The sequence below is a fragment of the Parus major genome, chromosome 11 (genome assembly GCF_001522545.3).
Source record: "Parus major isolate Abel chromosome 11, Parus_major1.1, whole genome shotgun sequence".
NCBI lineage: Eukaryota > Metazoa > Chordata > Aves > Passeriformes > Paridae > Parus > Parus major.
This window is the reverse complement of record NC_031780.1, coordinates 89434-108427: the sequence shown is the minus strand read 5'-3', so window position 1 is coordinate 108427 and position 18994 is coordinate 89434. Positions and strand designations below refer to the sequence as shown.

At 45.4% G+C, this 18994-nt stretch overlaps 2 protein-coding genes across 9 annotated transcripts in view; one reads left to right on the top strand and one right to left on the bottom strand.

The window, feature by feature from the left end:
* Positions 1–18994, top strand: part of PHLPP2 (PH domain and leucine rich repeat protein phosphatase 2) — a 42236-nt gene extending 23242 nt beyond the window's left edge. For 4 of the 8 annotated variants that reach the window (XM_033517318.1, XM_015640008.2, XM_033517319.1 and 1 more), the window contains 7 exons: positions 560–760; positions 1253–1415; positions 2639–2769; positions 3156–3266; positions 3728–3916; positions 4046–4277; positions 5595–11001. In XM_033517318.1, the coding sequence (XP_033373209.1) occupies positions 560–760; positions 1253–1415; positions 2639–2769; positions 3156–3266; positions 3728–3916; positions 4046–4277; positions 5595–6731 (2164 nt within the window). In that variant the 3' untranslated portion in view covers positions 6732–11001. Of the gene's footprint in view, positions 1–559; positions 761–1252; positions 1416–2638; positions 2770–3155; positions 3267–3727; positions 3917–4045; positions 4278–5594; positions 11002–14927; positions 15054–18665 lie in introns of those variants that run through there. The other 4 variants (XR_004499155.1, XR_004499156.1, XR_001523724.2 and 1 more) reach the window with 4 other exon arrangements.
* On the bottom strand, positions 10899–13654 carry MARVELD3 (MARVEL domain containing 3). Its single transcript, XM_015640012.3, has 3 exons — positions 13435–13654; positions 13168–13265; positions 10899–13053 (listed from the first exon to the last, which is right to left on the bottom strand). The coding sequence occupies exons 1-3, from the start codon at positions 13578–13580 to the stop codon at positions 12452–12454; spliced, it is 846 nt and encodes a 281-aa protein (XP_015495498.1). The 5' UTR covers positions 13581–13654; the 3' UTR covers positions 10899–12451.

The following is an 18994-nucleotide window of genomic DNA, read 5'->3' as shown; positions in this document are numbered from 1 at the left end:
ATGAGGTGTACCCTTCATGAGGAGGTTATTCAGGTGCCATAAGGGAAGCCATCAAGCTGATTTGAAGGAAGTCCATGTTACTGTGTAATTACAAGAAAACAGGCTGCCTGAAGAGTTTGTCTTTAAATGCAGTCATAAGTTCAAGTGCAAAGAAAATAAGCCAGTCAGATTCAGGTCATTGGAGAACTAGAGAGACCCTTTTCAAATGAACATAGTTCATTTGAACAAGTTCCTCACAACTGTCTATTCATACAGGAATTAGCCCTTCTTTGAAGAGTCTAAGTAAAGTTTTATGTTGTCTGCTTCCACCACTATTACCCATGGGCTTTTCAGTACTCACTGTTTACTGTAAAATGCTGTATGCATCCACAGTGCATACAGCCAGTAAGTAAGTCATTAGTAGACTCACAAATCTTAATGTGAGTAGGGATGTTACAGTATTTTCTGGCCTTCTGTCTGATACTGCTGTCCTCAGTGGTGTTTGTACAGCTCCTTTTCATGGTGTTAATGGAGTGGTTTGGATGATGAGAAGTCTGATTTTTGCACTTGCTGTGATTAGCCTCAGGTACCTGAATGCATCTGCAAACAACCTGGAGTCCTTGCCCTCTGCATGTACAGGGGAGGAGAGTTTGAGCATGCTGCAGCTGCTATACTTGACTAATAACAACCTCACAGATCAATGCATCCCTGTCTTGGTGGGACACCCAAACCTGCGGATCCTGCATCTGGCAAACAACAACCTGCAGACTTTCCCTGCCAGGTAAGTCAGTAAGGCTGTTGGGCAAGACAGTGCTCCCTAGGAGGAAGCTGCCACCTCCCCATGATAGTAAATGAGTCAAAGTCAGATTGAGATGCTTGATGAAAAAAGCCTGACATTTCTACACACCAAGTGAGGAGAAGCATGCTAAGGGTGATTGGCATAGGGTACTGTTTGCTGTAGGTTTTCCTGTCCTAGTTAAGGTGCCATCCAGAGGGACCAAGGGATGTAACTAATTGTGTTGCATGTGTGTGGGGATGGGGTGATATTTCTTTGCACCTTCAGCACTGATGGTGAAGGCTTTGTCTGTTGTTCCAAGCGAGGCTTGGGGAACCCTGCATCTTACTAGAGCATCTCTTAGGACTTTTGGTCTCCTATCAATAAATCAGAAAAGTAGCTCATGAAGGGCAGTGTCTATGGATACCTATGGATCTGCAGCTTCAGAAAGTGACAAGTTCATGTCTGTAAGATACAGTACTTTTGTTTCCCTTTCAGCAAACTTAGTAAGCTGGAGCACTTGGAAGAACTGAATCTGAGCGGCAACAAACTGAAAGCAATTCCTACAACGGTTGCAAACTGCAAGTTACTTCATACACTTATTGCACACTCTAATGAAATCAGCATTTTTCCAGAAATCCTGCATTTGCCCCGTATTCAGGTATTTGTATGGAGAAGATACCTGGGAAAAGTTTGGGTTATAGAATGAGGAGTAACTGCTAGGAGAGAACAAGAGGTCCCAGCAAGGCCAAGTGCAATGTGTTGTACCTGTCAGGTCTGCCCCTGCTATCAGCCCAGGCTGGGGGAAGGATGGTTGAGAGCAGCCCTGCTGAGAAGGGCTTTGGGGATGGTGCTGGATGAGAGGCTGCACATGCCCCGGCCATATGCGCTGGTACCCAGAAACCCCCCACATCCTGGGCTCATCCCCAGTGGCATGAACAGCAGGTAGGGAGGGGATTCTAACCCCCTGCCCTGCTCAGATGAGATCCCATCTGGAGGGCTGCATCCAGCTCTTGAGTCCTCAGCACAAGAAGGACTTAGACCTGTTAGACTGGGTCCAGAGGAGTTCATGAAGATGATCAGAGGGCTGGAGCTTCTCTGCTGTGTTGATGGGCTGAGTGATTTGGGGTTGTTCAGCTTGGAGAAGAAAAGGGTCTGGAGTGACCTTACTGCAGCCTTCCATTACCTAAAGTGATTAAAAGAGAGCTTGAGAGGGACTTTGGATAAAGGCATTGTGTCACAGCATAAGGGGGATTGGCTTCAAAGTGAGAGAGAGTAGGTGTAGGTTGGATATTAGGAAGAAACTCTTTCCTGTAAAGGTGGGGAGGCCCTAGCACAGGTTGCTCAGAGAAGCTGTGGCTGCCCCATCCCTGGAAGTTTCAAGGCCAGTTTGTACAGGTCTTGGAGCAACATCTTGTAGTGGAAGGTGTCCCTGCCCATGGCAGATGTGTTGAACAAAATGAGCTCAAAGGTCCCTTCCAACGTAGACCATTCTGTGGTTCTATGACTTTGATTGATCAACAGAATATGCATTCTAGACCTCTCACCTTTCTGAGTTGATCAAAGATCATCTCATTCACTTTTACCCTGTCTCTGACATTTCTGGTTTCTTGCATTTGAGACAGTGGGCAGTTTTATATAGCTAGGCAGGTTTTCATATAGAGGCCTTTTTTTATCTTTGGTGTGACCTAGTCTGTCAGTATTGGAGTCGTGGCTATTGCAGGTTGCGTATAAATCATTCTTCTTCTGACAAGTCAGATCCATTTTCATGGCCTGTGTGTGAGATACAAGAAGTAGCATGTATGATGTTTGTAAGGAGCACTGGAGTAACTGATGACATGACACAACAAAAGAGTATTTTCATGTTGTTTGTTGCTACTGCAGTTTGTGGATTTGAGCTGCAATGAGTTAACTGAAATCCTAATCCCTGAGGCACTGCCAGGTGCCTTGCAAGAGCTGGATCTGAGTGGAAACACAAACCTGGTGTTAGAACACAAGACACTGGATATCTTCAGGTGAGCAATTGACATGTCAACCCACTAGTGACCTGCACAGGGAAGGGTAACCCTTGCCAGGAGAGAGAATGGGATAGTAAAGTAAAAGCACTCTATCACTGCATAGTGGGATAGTGTTCCCTGCCTGAGGCAGCTGAGACCTACTGTCTTTGGGAAGGGAAAAGTCTCAGTCTGAAACATCAGATCAAGGAATTTTTCAGGTGGTATGAGGTTTTGCCAGGTGTCACTGGAATAAGCAGCCAGACATCTCCAGAAGACGTAGACCTTTAACTCCTCTCCTTGATGCAGTTCTTTCCACAGACTGCTGTCTAAAACTCTAGGCTGGACAAGGTCCTAAGGCCTGTTCAGCAGGTTCTAGAAAAGCATAACTTCTGTTCTCTCTGTAGTCACATTACCACACTGAAGATTGATGCTAAGCCCTCCCTCACGGCAGACTCGGCACTCACTTCTGCCTTCTGGAGTCACGGAGTAGCTGAGATGGCAGGCCAAAGAAATAAGTGAGTATTTTGGTCTGCTGAACACTGACACTGTCTTCACAGGATGCTGGGCAGAGTGCACTGCTGAGCACTCAAGCTAACCTGTTTTACCCAAGAGCTCAATAATCCCTTTGTCTCTCCAGATCTCTTACTAAGTCTTGGTAACTCATGTCTCCACCTTACCTTTTGCCTCAATTTTCACACTTATCTCGGTACACTTGGACTCTCCTTCCCTCTCCAGAAAAGATGCTTTTTCTCTTGACAGCTGTGCCTGTTGCCCTCTCCTGCATGTGGTCAAGGAGGGTTTTAGAGTTCAAAAACATAAAATGCAGCTGTACATCTCCCAGACTAGTGAATGTAGGGACAGTGGCTTTGCTGCCTTGTGAGAATGGCGCTCACAGCAAGGTGCCCAATGGCTGTGGTTTTAAGAATAAGATACTTTTTTGAGATATACTAACTTTGCTTGTATGCTTCTCTGACAGGCTCTGTGTGTCATCCCTGGCACTGGGGAGCTTTGCAGAGGGGGTGGAGGCTGTGTATGGCATGTTTGATGGTGACAAGAACGAAGAACTGCCACGCTTGCTACAGTGCACCATGGCCGATGTGCTCCTGGAGGAGGTACAGCAGTCTGACACCATGTTCATGTCCAACACCTTCTTGGTCTCCCACAGGTAGGACAGTGAGCAAGCTGGTCCTGGTGGGATTTGCATAGGTATATCAGTATGTTAGGTGGGGTGAGGCAGCCCTCCAGAATGCCTGTCAGTAGAGTCTGGAGCCTCCTACACCTTGTCCTCCAACAGGAAGCTGGGCATGGCTGGGCAGAAGCTGGGTTCCTCTGCTGTCCTTTGCTACATTCGTAATGAGGTGGCTGATCCAGCCAGCAACTTTTCTCTGGTGGTGGCCAATGTGGGAACGTGCCAAGCTGTTCTGTGCCGAAGCGGAAAAGCGCTGCCTCTCTCCAAAGTCTTCAGCCTTGAACAATGTTCAGAAGAAGCCAGGAGAGTCAAGGAGCAAAAAGCCATTATAACAGAGGTTGGTTTGGACCCTTTTCACTTCAGCTTCCACGCTCACATAAAAGCTTGGTAAAAATACATGATCTTGGCTGTCTGCATAACATTACAGGGGAGAGGGTGACATGAAGGTTCTGAATGACTTGTCTAGTGCTTCCTGCTCTGCTTCTTTTGCTGATTAGCTGTTCAAAATTGCATGTTCCTAAAACACTCTGGCCTAAGAACTATGGGTGCAGGATGACATGTAGTATGCAAAAGTATTAAAATTATTTCTAGAGAACTCTGTAAAGGTTAACTTTCTAAACGCTTGGAAATAACAGGGAAGTTCCAAAGAGAGGGAAAAACACATCGGTAAAGATATTGAGAAATCAGTGCCAATCACTTTAGTTTTATGCTCAGTGTGTCTTTTTAAAAGTATTAAGTTGCTAGGTAGAAGTATTTTTCATAAGCTTAATGTGTCACTGTGTTATAGCTCTTCAAGGCGTTGTAACACTGCAGCACAGCATTCTGACTGAAAATAACTATGCGATTAATGTAGCATGTTAAATAGTTTAAAAACTGGTTCAATGGATTCTGAAAAAGAAAAGTGAAATTATTGTTTAAGAGACTTCCCTGTGCATCTCATGTGCTGGGTTTTCATTCTTGGCAGTAGCAGCAGTGTTGACACCCAGAGGATAGAGAAATTAAGAACACTGAAATTCAATTCAAAACACTGACTTGGAAAAGGGACTAAGGGTTGTGAGCACTTCTCTTTATGGGAGACCGCTGCCAGGCTTGCCTGGGGACCATCTAGCAGAAGGGGGTAATACATCCAGGTTACAGAAACAGTTTGAGTTACCTACGTGTTCTTTTTTTCCTCAGGATGTAGTGTCCACAATGAAGAATGCAGTTATATATTAATAAGGAGGGAAATAGTTCAGATAATACAGAGAAATAGTTTAATATCTGGGTAATCTGTCTTGCACTGAGAAAGTCAAAAGTCACTATCTCACTTGTACTAAATAAGTTTCACATAAGACTAATCAGTGGGACTCTCTGATCAGTGTACTGGAGGTAGTCTAGCTACACATTTCAGAATAGTCTGCTATAATTCTTCAGGGTGCAACAAAATGTCTAGTGGGATAAAAGTGTGTTATTGCCAGCATGGGTGACGGCAGTTATTGTACCTGGTCATCAGGTATAGTGAATGTCTGTGCTGTAGTACCTGCTCCTACATCCCCTTCTCCAGTGCTGCAGCATTTCTCAAGGCTCCAAACCAGCATATGAGCAATGGAAAGTTTGCTTTCTAAATGACCTAATAGCACATCCAATGCTACTGCTTTGTTTCTTTTGTCTGCAGGACAATAAAGTCAATGGTGTGACTTGCTGTACTCGGATGCTGGGCTGCACATACCTGCATCCTTGGATCCTGCCCAAACCACATGTCAATTCCATTCCACTGACTGTACAAGATGAGTTGCTACTTCTAGGGAACAAAGCTCTCTGGGAACATCTTTCTTATGCAGAAGCTGTCTCAGCTGTGCGGCACCTACACGATCCCCTAGCTGCTGCAAAGAAACTCTGCACTTTAGCCCAAAGCTATGGTTGCCAAGACAATGTTGGTGCAATGGTGGTATGTCTGAATATCAGTGAGGACAACTGCACATGTGAGATGCACAGCCTCACTCTGACAGGCCCTGGGGGATTTAGTTCTACCACCACCAAAGCAGCAACACCTTCTTGTAGCAGTGGAATTGCTTCAGAGTTCAGCAGTGAACTGTCTGCCTCTGAGGTTAGCAGTGAGGTGGGCTCTACTGCATCAGATGAACACAGTGCTGTTGGTCTTGATGGCACTTTGCTATCACGACAAGAGCGACGTTGCAGCCTACATCCGGTGCCCCCCACAAGCGTCTTTCAGCGCCAACCTTCCAGTGCCACTTTCTCTAGTAACCAGTCTGACAATGGTCTAGATAGTGATGATGAGCAGCCTGTGGAAGGTGTGATGACAAATGGCAGTAAAGTAGAGGTAGAGGTGGACATCCACTGTTGTAAAGGAAAGGGTCTGGAATTAGAACATCCTGCTGCAGAGTACAGCTCTTCTACTCCAAGGCCAGAGGATGAGTCTGGTCTTGTACTCATCATTCGGAGGCAGAACAGTGTGAACAGCAACACTGTGCAGAGAGGGGTCAAGGAGAAGTGTGAACTCCAAAAATCCCTTTCCACATGTTGTCTTTATGGAAAGAAGCTTTCCAATGGCTCCATAGTGCCCTTGGAGGAGAGCCTCAACCTCATTGAAGTAGCAACAGAGGCACCCAAGAAGAAGACAGGCTATTTTGCTGCTCCATCCCAGATGGAGCCAGATGATCAATTTGTGGTCCCACCTGATCTGGAAGAGGAAGTAAAGGAACAAATGAAGCAACACCAGGAGGACGGAGCAGATCATGAGCTGAAAGAACATGCAGCACCCCTGCCAGAGGAGTTTGACACAGCTTTGTAAACTCTACGAGTACCACTCCCACACTGTCTGTCCCGGGAAGCTCTGTTTCATAAGGGCTGTCTTGCCCTCTGAGGGAGCTGGGATCTGCAAGGAGTACAGGCACCTGCTGCTTCCTTAATGGAGTTGAGGAAGAATCAGGAAGGCCAGCGTCTGGGCTGTCCACTTAACCTCTGTAGGGTCTCAGTTGTTCTATGAGCACACCGATCAGCAGCTGAGCTCTGTGTTAGGGACTATCTGGTAAGTCCTTGAACCCTGAGGTTCTTCCAGCTCTGCAGGAAAAGGGACTGGTGTATGTGTGTCTGGAGTGAGGAGGCTGCTGAGGGAGAAATGGTCAGTGTTTGGAGTCCTGTGAATATTTCTGATGCAGTGTCCCACCCTCCTCCCCAGCACCTGACTTGGTTATTTCTTTAAAGAATACAGCCAGTTGCAATGAAGCTGACTTAAGAATGGTTTCCTACATTAATTGCAAGCACTTTTATTTATTGCACTTAAGCTGTCCTTTTAAAGCCCAGCACTTTATTATTTAGGGTTAGGGGAGAAAGCACTCCACAGCAGGTATGCTGTGGCCTTTTCCCAGTGGATGTTCTTAGGGTAGTAGGGGTCTCAGGGTACCAGTGTTCTGATGAGCACTGGTGTAGGGGAGAATGAGGGTTATGGTGGGATCATTCTGTGCAGGATGAGAAAATACATAGCTGACTGATAAGCAGGTGCTAACCAATGCATTTTATATGGAGCACAGGAATTATCAGCTCAGGACTGGTTGATTAAGGTAATGTATAGATCTCGTGCTTCTTAGCTGCAGAGCGCAGACCGACCTCAGCAGCAACCTGGCCACCTTCATCATGGATGCTTGACAGCAGAGGCTTCCTGTATCCAGAAGACATGGGATAAAGCCAGGAGCTTGTGTTTGTCTCAGTGCTCCGTCAGAGGAGCCAAGCTGTAAACAGTGGTGGGCTGCTCTAAGACTGGCAGAAGCATCCAGTGCTCTTTTCCATCAGCATAAACCTCTCCATTGTCAGCTACAGCATCTTTGCTTGCCTCTGGAAAAAGGAGTCATATTTCAAATTCAGAGCAAACAGCATTTCATAGTGTGTGCCGAATTTGGCCACAAATAAGGTGAAAGTGTACTTGTTCCTGCTTAGCTTTCAGCACAGAAACAAAAACTAAACTTTTCATCTTATTAACATTTTTATCAGCTCTGAAAAAAATGTTTCAAACAGTCCCACTAATGATGAACTGGTTAGTCTGCACTCAGATGCCACGTGTTTCCATTAGGACTTTTGGTGCAGGGTGTAAGTTGGCTGCCTGTTGTTGTCATCTTGTATAAGGGTTGTGCAGACCACTGCCTCTGTAGTATGCAGATCTGTCTTCCTTTCTGACAAAGCTGGATAGCACCTGTTCCTGTCATGTCAGTGGTGCAATAATCCTGACTGTAATGTGGGCTAGTGCCTTTTCTTCATTAATTATATTTAAGAAGAAAACTTAAAAGTTTCTTTTGAAGAGATCTGAGAGGCTTGTTTTGTCTATTTTTGGATCAAATTTGGGCCTTGCTCAGAAGGAAGTACTGTGCAGACTATTTGTGGAATTCTGTCAATATAGATCTTTTGACAAAATCTAATGGAGTTTTAGTGAGATTTCAGAGCACCTTGAATTTCTTCTCACTAGGAGAAAAAGGTATCTTTATCATGCATGAGGAGCAACGTTTTATACTTTGTGCTAGATGCAGTGTAATCACAAAACAACCCAACTTTTCCTAAAGTTTAAACTCTCACAATTTTTGGTTGTTTAAACATCTATTTCATTTGGAACTGGGAGTTGAAGCTAATTCTTAAAATTACAGAAACAACAGCATTTGAGTCTTTTAGGCAGAGAAACAACTGCAGAAAAGATTCTAATGCTAAACCCCAAAACTCTTTCATGTTATCATCATGTAAGTATGCAGGAAAGGTTCATCCCAATGTATTTGGGATGCAACTTTTGATTCTGTCACTGGTGATAATTTTACCAAATATCTGTGACTAGCCTCACACTTTCTGCTGTCTGAAGGGGCTGTGGAACAGCCCCCATTCAGTACGGGACTGATGCAGAAACCTCATTTCTGAGTAAAACTGACAAACCCTGCACTCCCAAGGGGCACATGTGAATGCAAATCAGGTCTCGAATTCTTGCACTGATTTGGAAAGTCCAGTGTGTCCTTGCCAGTCTGAACCAGTGGTATTGTGTGCAGAATTGCCACAAGGAGTTAGTAATGGATGGCTCTACCTAGCTCAATGTTGAAGGACTAAGGAAAACACAGCTCTGCAATGGAGCATGCAGATTTCTGAGCTGCACCTCTTAAAGTTAGTGGCAGAATGGAACAGCGGGAATTCCTACTTAGACTTCTCCAGTGCTGTTTCTGGTTTTGAAGCAGAAAGGGGGTTTACATACAGCCAGCTCCTATTTTCTCTGGGTATGAACTGTCATGGAAGACATGGCTTGTTATCTTACACTCAAGGCAGAATCCACAGATTTCTCTGAAGCTGGTATTATGAACTCTGGGCAGCACAGGCTGAGTTGACTTTACCTGTTCCAAATAATCTTCCTCACTTTGACTAAGACAAGCACTGGTGTCCTCAAGCAGCTTCTGCATATTTTCCATATGCTTCTTCCGAGGATTAAACTTCTCCTTCACCATTTCTGCCATGGCATTGTGATGCTTTTTCTCCAGTCATCCAAAATCTTTTTCATGCACTAAAAACAGTGCCTGTTCATCACAAAAATTGCTGCTTTTTCCTAGGCCAGTTTTGGGTGTCAGCAAAGACACTGGCATCATTTTTTCATGTAAATGTCTTGGATTTTCTCACACAAGATTGCAACTGCTGAGACATGTTTCAGGGTCACTGTCATCCAAAGAAATGGGGTTTTTTCTGGCATTGGTCAGACAGTGATATGGCTGGGTTATCTTCATCTGTCTGGTGAGGAAAACTCATAGAACAGTGCTTCCCTCCACTACCTTTATTTTTCCTGCCTCCCTCTGTGTCTCCCCTACCTTATTTATTAACACTACCTTAGATTTCAAACTCCCAAGGAGCACTCCTGTAGGTGGAATAGGTTTGAAAGAGCGAGTCAACTGAATGACTCGCAGCAGGGTGTAGAGGAAGTGTCTTCCCAGTTACCCTGCTGTCCCTTCCCTGAGACACTATGTGATCATCACATAATCACATCACTGAGAATGTCCCAGTCATTTGCAGACTTGCTGTTAGAGAGACGTTCTCACCTTGAGGTCCTCAGGCTGTTTTGTCCCTGCTAAGCAACGCAAGTCCTGCCACACTGCACGAAGCCACAGCTGTGTGAGGCTGAGTTCACTGGTCCATCTCTTCAGTAATTCTGGATCTGCTGATAAGCATGTTTGCTGAGAAAGGTACTCTGGAGGCACTGCTCTGTCCTGTCCTGTCCTCTCCTCTCCAGAAAGGTTTCTATAAAAGGAACCCATAAAGGTTATATTGAGTGGTGGGTTGCTGGGGCCCAGGTGTTAAAGGTAAGAGACAGCCTCCAAGTTGCTCTCAGAACAAGAAACATGCCCAATGGAGACAGCATCACAGACTGTTCATACCAGACCAGAATCTTCAGTTAGACAGGAGGATAACATCCTGTTCCAAGAAAGAGGAAGTATTTCCCTCTCTCGGGGACAAGCTGCTGTGAAGTCTGAAATCTTTCCCATGGTACACAGGACCTTGAGCCACACCTAAGGCTTTGGACCTGTGGGGTTTCTGCACTCTTTCCAGATGGATGCTGGTGGCTTTTGCGTTACTTGCCAAAGGCCTTTCTTCAGGCAGGTCACCTCTTTGGTCTCATGCAATCATTGTCTGCTGTTCTATTGCTCTCTGAAGACTTAACTGTATTTTTCCTCTTTTTTCACACTTTAAAATGTTACCTTTTTTTAATGACTCATGTGACCTGGCGCATGTTAAATACTGCAGTGTACCAACTGTTTACTAAATAATCCTTTTTCATGCCTTTTTTTTGTTGTTGTTTTTAAAAAAGAGATATTTTCTGTATCCCACTCTAGCATGCACCTATAACAATCCCTGTTTTTATTGTGTATGGGAGTTGGTTGTCTAATGAATGCATCCTCAGCACTATGTATTGCTTTGGAAAGGCAAATAATGTAAGACTATTGGAAAACACTAGTCCATTGATTCTTTATTCAGATGTATAGAAAAGTTCAGGAAGGAAGAGTATTTTTGCATTGAATTTTCAGCTGACTTAGCAATAAAGATTTTTACTTTTATCTAACAGCTTATTCTGATTCTGTTACTGTGCTGGAAGAAGTCTCTGCAATATCCCAGTCAAAGATAGCTGTGCCTAGCAGCAGCTGTGCTGCAGATTATTCACTGAGCTCTGTGTGCTACTTCACTCATCAGCCTTTCATATAAAAACTTCTTTCAGAACACTGTGGGGGTAGAATTAGGCTTACCAATTAAGCCAGATCTCTGTTTCCTGCTAGAGGAATTCTGCCCTATGAACTTGCTCTCTCTAGTTCTAGAAGTAGTTGCAGTAAGGGGAAATACAGTAATGTTAACAGAAACAGGACCACAGTGGACTGTCCATGTAAATCCCTGTGCTGAGACACTCGATACTAAAAGACAAGAGAAATCAAACAAACCCCAAAGCACCTAGTGTGTTCCTATTTGGCATCTGTTTTACGTGAATGTCTCTAGTTCTAATAGTGTTCCATGGTTTTGGTAATTTTGAGGATTTAGTCACTGATGCCAGTGAAAGAAGAGCTATGTCCAAGGCAAAGCATGTTTCTGTTATGTTTAGTTTTTGTAATATGGACAGAACTCATTTGTGAGACTGTGGTGGTTCCATCATCATATGAACAATGCACATAATGGACACTGCTCTGAAGTGGCATTTCATTTTGATGCACAAGTTGGTGATTCTAGTGCTACTTTTCCCAGTTAAATTTCCTATAAAAGTTTTTTTTTTAAAAAAAAAAGTATCTCATTTCTGCAACTTGTACATTGAAAACATATTTCAAAAACAATATACTTCTATATTCAATCACCCATTTGATCTCATTAAGTTTTTGTCTGATTTTTCCAATTCAGGGCATCTTTTTAAGCAAAACTCTTGTATATATGTTATATAAAAAGACGATTTCATACAAAAATGCGCCCTCTCCAAGAGTTTGAAAAGTCATTGTACCACAAGTTAGACTGAGTTTGCGAGGTTTTTCAGGATTTTTTCATGGCCTTATAAATGTCATGTTCACACTGGTCTGTTAATTCCAAGAGACCTACCAGGAAGCAGTATTTATCTGTCACAACCGTGGGCCTCGATCACTTATTTTTAAGAGCTCTTTTCTCAGCAAAGTCATATGCCTTTTGTAAACATGGTTTCAGCTACAAAAAGCTGTTCATTGGCAGAAACATGTAGTGGCAGTACTTGTAGCAAGGCCTCACTGGAGAAGTGGACACCTGAGAGAGGGATGGAAGGGCTGCCTGTGAAGGAGACAACCCATTGCATCAACTTTGAGCCACTAATAATTCAATAATGCAAATTCAAGTTAGGAATGGCCTGACTCTACCATATTTACATCTATGCCAACTTGGTGAGCGTTCTGTAGCATTAAGGCTGCACTGTCCAGAAGAAAGGAAAGCATACTACTTCATCTCAGTAAGGAGACTGGCAAAAATCAAGACCATTACTGGAGTAGAGGAATCATTTGGAAGTTCTTATAGGTGCACTGGCTTCTGTTTCTGTTCATGAACTGTCCTGTAATCTCTGACAGCTAGGCCTGCACTGAGCAGGTATGCCATAGCAGCCATGCAACCCAAGAGGCCAGCAGCAATCTCTGCCCCATGCAGGCTGCACCAGAAGCCCTGATAGCCTTTGCTTTGATAGAGCTGCTCTCTCTCTTTGCACACTGGTGAATTATAAACGCTCAGCAGAGAATGGAGGAAAAAGTACAGTGCAGGCACTGTGCCAAGTGCAGTCACTATGTACAGGGCGCATTCAATTAGCAGCCATGCTGGGAAGTGCCACGAGACCCGCAGAACGCCAACCAAAATAAGAACACAAGGGAAGACCAGGAGACACCCTCCCACGGCCATCGCTGCCCTTGCAGTGGGCAGCTTCAGTAGGTAGAAATGTTGGTCGAGCTGCTGGGCTCGCTCCCCATCCGCTCCGCTGAAGCCGCTGTAGGCCCCGCCGTACTGGTAGTAGTAGATGCCCCCCAGGGCGGGGAGGCCGGTGTATCCTCCCGCCGAGCCACAGGACACGGAGCTGCAGACCAGGATCAGGGCGGCGAGCAGGACTTCCACCACCTGGCAGCAGGCTGGAGGGGAAGCCGAGGTGAGTCTGCGGCCACAGAGCAGCACCCGAGAGGGAGCCGGGCCAGACGGCTGCGCTCCGCAGGACGGAGGGAGCGGCTCCCGCAGGCCGCGCTCACCCCGGCCCGTGTGCAGGTACAGGCAGCGGCGGCGCTCCGGCGACCCCGGCACAGCGCGGCTTCCCCGCGGCCCCTCTGCCTCTGGTCCGGGTAGGGCGCTAAGGAGAGATGATGGCAGTGAAGCGTCCCCAGGCCCCTCGCCGCTGCTAGTCCGATCCGCTCAGCCCCGGCCCCGAGCCGGACCTCTCGCGGCCGCCCGCCCGATCCCCGCCTTGACCGCCCGCTCCCCCCTCACCGCCCGCTGCCCTTAACCCCCGCTGCCCTCACCGCCCGCCCGCCCCGGCGCGTCCCCCACGGGCGGCACGGGGCCAGCCAAGCTCCGCCATGGCCCGGCGCGGCCCCGCTCCGCCGACGCTGGGTACGGGGGGCCGGGCCGGGCCGCCCCGGGGTGCTGCCGGCGCGGTGAACTCCATCTCGTCCGCTCGCCTCAGCCCCGCCGGCGCTTCTCTGAAGTGGTGGAAACTCCGGCCCGGCCAGGCCCTTCCCCGTCTGCAGGTGCGCGGTGTTCCGGCACCTGCGCACGGTTGACCAGCTGTTGGCGTGTGCCCGGTCCCCTTCGCTTCCACTGCGACACCCCGCAGCCCCTTGTGGCGATAACCTCTCGAGGTTCCCCCACTGCCACAGAACAGGCTTGTTAGTGCCCACTGGAAACTAAGTTTGTAACTAATACAAAACTTAGTTCTTAGTTACTAATATAATTAAATGTGACTAATTAAATTTTCACAATTGTCCAAGTTCTACTTTTTCCTGTGCTGTGAGTTTTGGTGAGTGTTGTTTATTAAGCTTTTCTGCCACCTCGTGCCTCTGTAAACTTTGTCCATGCCTCTCTATTCCCTTATGCAACCCCACTCCCAGTCTCTGGGCCTGCCCTAACTCCCCTAAAGCCATCCTGTGAGAAGCATTGACTGCACCTCCATGCGGCACTCAAGACATAAGTGCACCAGCAGCTTACATCACAGCAAAACAACTGTCTCTGTCTTGTCCTGGCAATGCACAGCATTTTGTTGCTTCTCCAACTGCCCCAGCACAGAGCCTGTGTTTTCAGCTACAGTCACTAACACCTTGGAATCTGTCCTGCAGTGCAGATTCCAGTTCAGCCCTTGGCAGACCACTTTCAGGTAATTTTCTTTAGATACATTACGTTGTACTTAGCCATACACAACCAAATAGACCCTTTATGTGTCTTTTTTTTGCCGAAGGCCACTTCAGACTATATGATGGGACCCTTTTACTGACGATAATGTCCTGCTGCTAGTCTATCCTCCCATCCTGGCAGACCTCAGCACAGCAGCCATCACCTGCCAGCAGAGGAGGTGACAAGTTACTCCTGTGGTTATTAGTAGTGGCTGGATGGAAGTCAGGTGTCCAGGATCTCACCCATGCACAAGTGTCAGCAATTCTCAGGGCTGGTAAGGACAGAGCTGATTCAGGAAAGGAAGAAAAGTAAACAGCAGGACAATTTGGAAATACAGAAAACTCCACATTCAGAGAAAATGCTTTTATTCAAGAGTTTGACCAAACACTGCCTGTAAAAGCTCTTTGCTTTTACAGAAAAAAAAAAAAAAATAGTATTTTCATTACATTTAGGAAAACACATTAACACATTTTTGGGAAAACAGTTACACTGTAAGGTCTCAGGCACAGTACCTGAATATGTGCCCTGAGAGGTCCAAATTTGTCTCTAAGATGCAGAAATACATTTTTTCCATCTGTAAGAGCGGTGGCAACAGTAAGAGTGTTTCACCCTTCTTTCTCTACAGGAGAAACAGCAATAACCCTATAGACTGCCCCTCAGCACTGTGAGAAAACAGTCTCCTCAACACTTCACCTGATTCCAGAAAGGACTGGAGATCTGAAAGTGCATCTTAAAATTTACTTAGGTTGAGGTAAGAGAGAAAGAAAAAGGAGCTATTGTTTCAATGCCCGGTTTAAATAGAGGGGACAGAAATTGTGTGCTAAGCTAGAAAATGGAGATTCCATAGGGAGCTTAGGACAAGGACTCTGGAGATAATGAAGGTGCTCAGCAGTGAGACTGTTGCACATACCTTTCCGTCTGAATATGTTGTATCACTCATGTTGACGTGCCAGAAAGCAGGCCTCCTTGCTGGATGGGTTTAAAAGTTTTAGCAACCCTTTGTTAACTTTTAGGGTCCTGCACAGTGCCATTTTCCTTAGTAGAGCTTTTAACTGACGTGAAAGGGACATGAGGAACTAAGTCAAATAATCACGAGTCACAAGAAAGGGTGAAATAAGTGTTTCTTATGCAGAGTGCAGCAGCTTGTCATCCAACAAACTGAGATAAAGCTTTCTTTATATAAGAAATATTTTTTTTAAATACCAGTCAGCAGAGTAGAAGCTGAGAATACCAATATTAATCTTCACCACTGTTTTGGCTTCTCGTTGTAATTATTTATTATTATAATTTTTGGTTTCTTTGTTTCTGGCTACTTCTGGTAATCACTGCTATGCTAAGGGAGTGATGGGCCTGGTTTGGCTTGCCATGGACCAAGAGCTCTGACCTGGTTCAGTGCCCTCCCTGGGAACTTGGAGGGTAAAGTGGTAGGAGCAAGTCATGAACTGCCTTGTATTTCTCCAGTCTGAGGCAGCTGGGAGCTGGAGCACAATCACTGCTTTACACCACAACCAGATTTATTGACTGTCCCACATAAATAAATAATCACAGGGACAATGAGTGCAGCATGATGACGATAGAGCAGTAATGTAGAAAAGAACTGGAGGTTATTGCGAGTGACAAACTGAACTCAAGTCCACAATGTCATCCTATTGCGAAAAAACTAACATTCCTAGGGTGTATGAACAGGAATGTCGCATGTAGGACGTGTGAAGAAATTCTTCTGCCCCCCACTTCAGCACTGACTTGGCCTCAGTCTTGAACACTGTGTTTCCAGAGGCAAGTGGATCAGCTGGAGGGGATTCAGAAGAAAGCAAAAGAAATCTCTCGAAATACAACCTATGAGAAAAAAATTGACCACAGACATCTCATTTGAAATAACAAGCATCTGTTAACAGCTTGGAAGCTTGTTAATAGAGAGGTGTCTAGACAACTTGCAAACTTGTAAAAATCTGCTGTCAAGAGCAGATAAATATTTTGTTCACTCTATCTACTGTTGGCGTGGTCAGGAAACAGAGCTTAGCTTGATGCAAAAGGGATGTATTTTAGGTACCTTCAATGTTTCTCAAACACACTCCAGCTCCACCGTTTTATAAGGAGATGAGCAGTTGTTGCAGGAATAGATTAGTCAGCAGATGGTAGGTTTCCATCATTGGGGTTCCAATTCAGTCATGAGAAGGCTGGCCTGTCTTGTTCTTGTGAGAAGGAAGTGCTGATGCTGCCCACACCATCCACTTCAAGCTCTCAGTGTCATCTCATAAAGCCACCCCACCCCCACTGGCTGGTCACTGGCCCAGTGGCTCCAAGGCCGTTGGAGGACAGCTGCTGTGACATATCATGCAACAGCTCAAGTCTCTGAAGTCATAAGTCAAACACAGGATATGCCCTTACCTGGATAATATTTACCTGGATGTAAACAGACACAAGTCTGGACAAGATGTTTTCTTTCACTGTGCCTGTACTCAGGAATCAGTAACACTCACACTTTGTGGAACATTCCTCTCAGCACCTGTAACAGGAGTTACAAGTCTTTCATTGTGGCTGTTGGGCCTGTAGCTCACTGGTGCTTCTAACTCCCCATAAACCTGGAGTGCACTCTGTATCTCTCAATGTGCTGCCAATGGACTCAGTCCCCAGGTTGAGCAAGCAAAGGCTCCTGTACCTGCTGGACTCTGTCCCCTCCCAACAGTGCAGTGGTCGGTGGGAGTGCTGGGGAGTGCAGTCTGCTGTGCCCAGCACAGCTGCTGTCAGCTTGCTGCAGTGCATTTTCAGGTGCTGGCATTGTGGGAAGCACATAAGATGCCATAGTCGTGAAAGCATTTGGTTTTTACATTCCCTGGTTTTCTTGATGGAGGGAAATGGCAAAACAGTAGGAGATGGTGCTCATTAAGGTGTGTTAACACAGCTGTTTTCAATCTGCCCAGAGGGCTTGCAGAGGAGAGTTCTACCAGGAGCCTAGGTAGGGTCACTGTCCCTGCTGTAAGGCCCTCCATCCTCCACTGCAGGAGCCCACCTTGTTCCCCTTCCAAAAGAAATACAGAGATCAGACAGCCCCTAGATGCCAGTACTCCAATTTGCAAAGCCCAGCTCACACAGGTGGCAAGAGCATCCTACAAACCACTTGCAGTACACAGGATGCTTTTCCAGAATAGGCATCTCTAGCTAGACTGTGCAGTTTCACTGCATTTCAGATTTTTATTTCTGTGATCAAATCAAAATTGATCCTGAATACAGGCAGATAACTGTAGCTGCTGTAAATTTTTTAATCACCCTGTTACTGGCTTTGAGCCACTCATTTTGTACTGTGTCATCTTTCTGGCTCTTAAACACAGTGTTTGCACAGCTTTGGAGAGCATAGCTGGGTTTTTTTGGAGCTAATTTTTCTGCTCTGCTTATGCAAAGATTATGAGAAAAGAAAAAAGAGATTAGGATACACACAAAACCTGAACTGGCTGGTGCTGTACCAGTGTCTGAAAGAAGCAGATACAAATTGCTGGAAACAAAGCAAAATATAAGGAGGTAACAAGTGAAGTGATTTGTTACCAATGCTGGTGGAATTTTATGCAGAGTACTAGTTAGGTGTCTGTCCCTGCAGCAGTGCACCCTGAATTGGCAAAAGTATTCTTGTGTATGATCTCCCTGCAGCCTGACAGAGACAGGTTTGTCAGAGCAGCAATGCTGGAGTCTGTGCTCCCCTCACACAGCTGTTTGTCAGTCCTGCTTTGTGACTGCTGCTCAGTCTGGAAGCTGAACTGCTTGGTCTTACTGGCTTCCCCTCTGCTCACAGAAATGGGACTCTGGGAGCCCTGGTACCGTACAAAGTACTATAAAAAATGCTGAAGTTACCATTAGTTTCTCCTTCCAGTGGAAAGAGATAGTTATCAATTGCTCAAGCTATACAAAAAAGAGGGAGCTGAAGAGGTATGTAGCAGGTATGGGCCAGAGAAGCAAACTACAGAGGGTGAAGGCAAATCAGTGGGGCGGGGTGCTAGTGAGGAGCATAGGGCCTGACAGTCCAGAGAAACAGCAGCCTTGCTGGCAGAAATGCATCCTGCAGGGTATTGCTGCCTCTTTCACCGTAGAAGGATGATTCATATTCCTTTTGTTATAAATGCATATCATATTATTGGCTTTTTGCAAGTATTATAATGAATATTATATGTATAAGATTAGAAAATTTCACTGTAATAATATAGTCTTCTTTATTTCTATTATTAATGAAACTTAGAAATAGTGGTATAATACATAGATGTTAAGCTATGACATAGCATTACAACAAAAACTACTTTTGTTTGTGTAACCCAAAGACTGAAAAAGATAGCTGGAGACTCTTTTTTTTTTTTTTTTTGTAAACTCTCTTATCCAGATGAAGACAGCAATGACCAGAACTCTGCGGGGAGGAATTTATTGCATTTCTGGTATCAGGGAATGTAAATCTCGATGACGCCAAGAGGATTGATCTATTGGGAAGGGGGCAAGAGAAAACTAAACAGAAGAACACCAAAGATCCTAAGAAGAATGTCTGAATATGTATGAGAATTTATGGATATGTAGTAGGATTCTATTTTTAAGAGACAACCCTTTGTTAGTAAGGTGTGTTCTCTTGGCTGAATGCAGAGACACCCGGCCGTATCTGTGTACTTTATTTTTTTCTCCTAATTGTCTTTTTTATTAAACTTTTAAATTCTGTAAAAA

Bases quoted from the DNA above. Each gene is read 5' to 3' on its own strand.
- MARVELD3 (XM_015640012.3), bottom strand. From the start codon at position 13,580: ATGGAGTTCACCGCGCCGGCAGCACCCCGGGGCGGCCCGGCCCGGCCC. The intron at 13,266-13,434 runs GTGAGGGCAGCG...ATCTCTCCTTAG, and splicing joins CGCGCCGGGGCGGGCGGGCG to CGCCCTACCCGGACCAGAGG. The intron at 13,054-13,167 runs GTGAGCGCGGCC...CTTCCCCTCCAG, and splicing joins GTACCTGCACACGGGCCGGG to CCTGCTGCCAGGTGGTGGAA.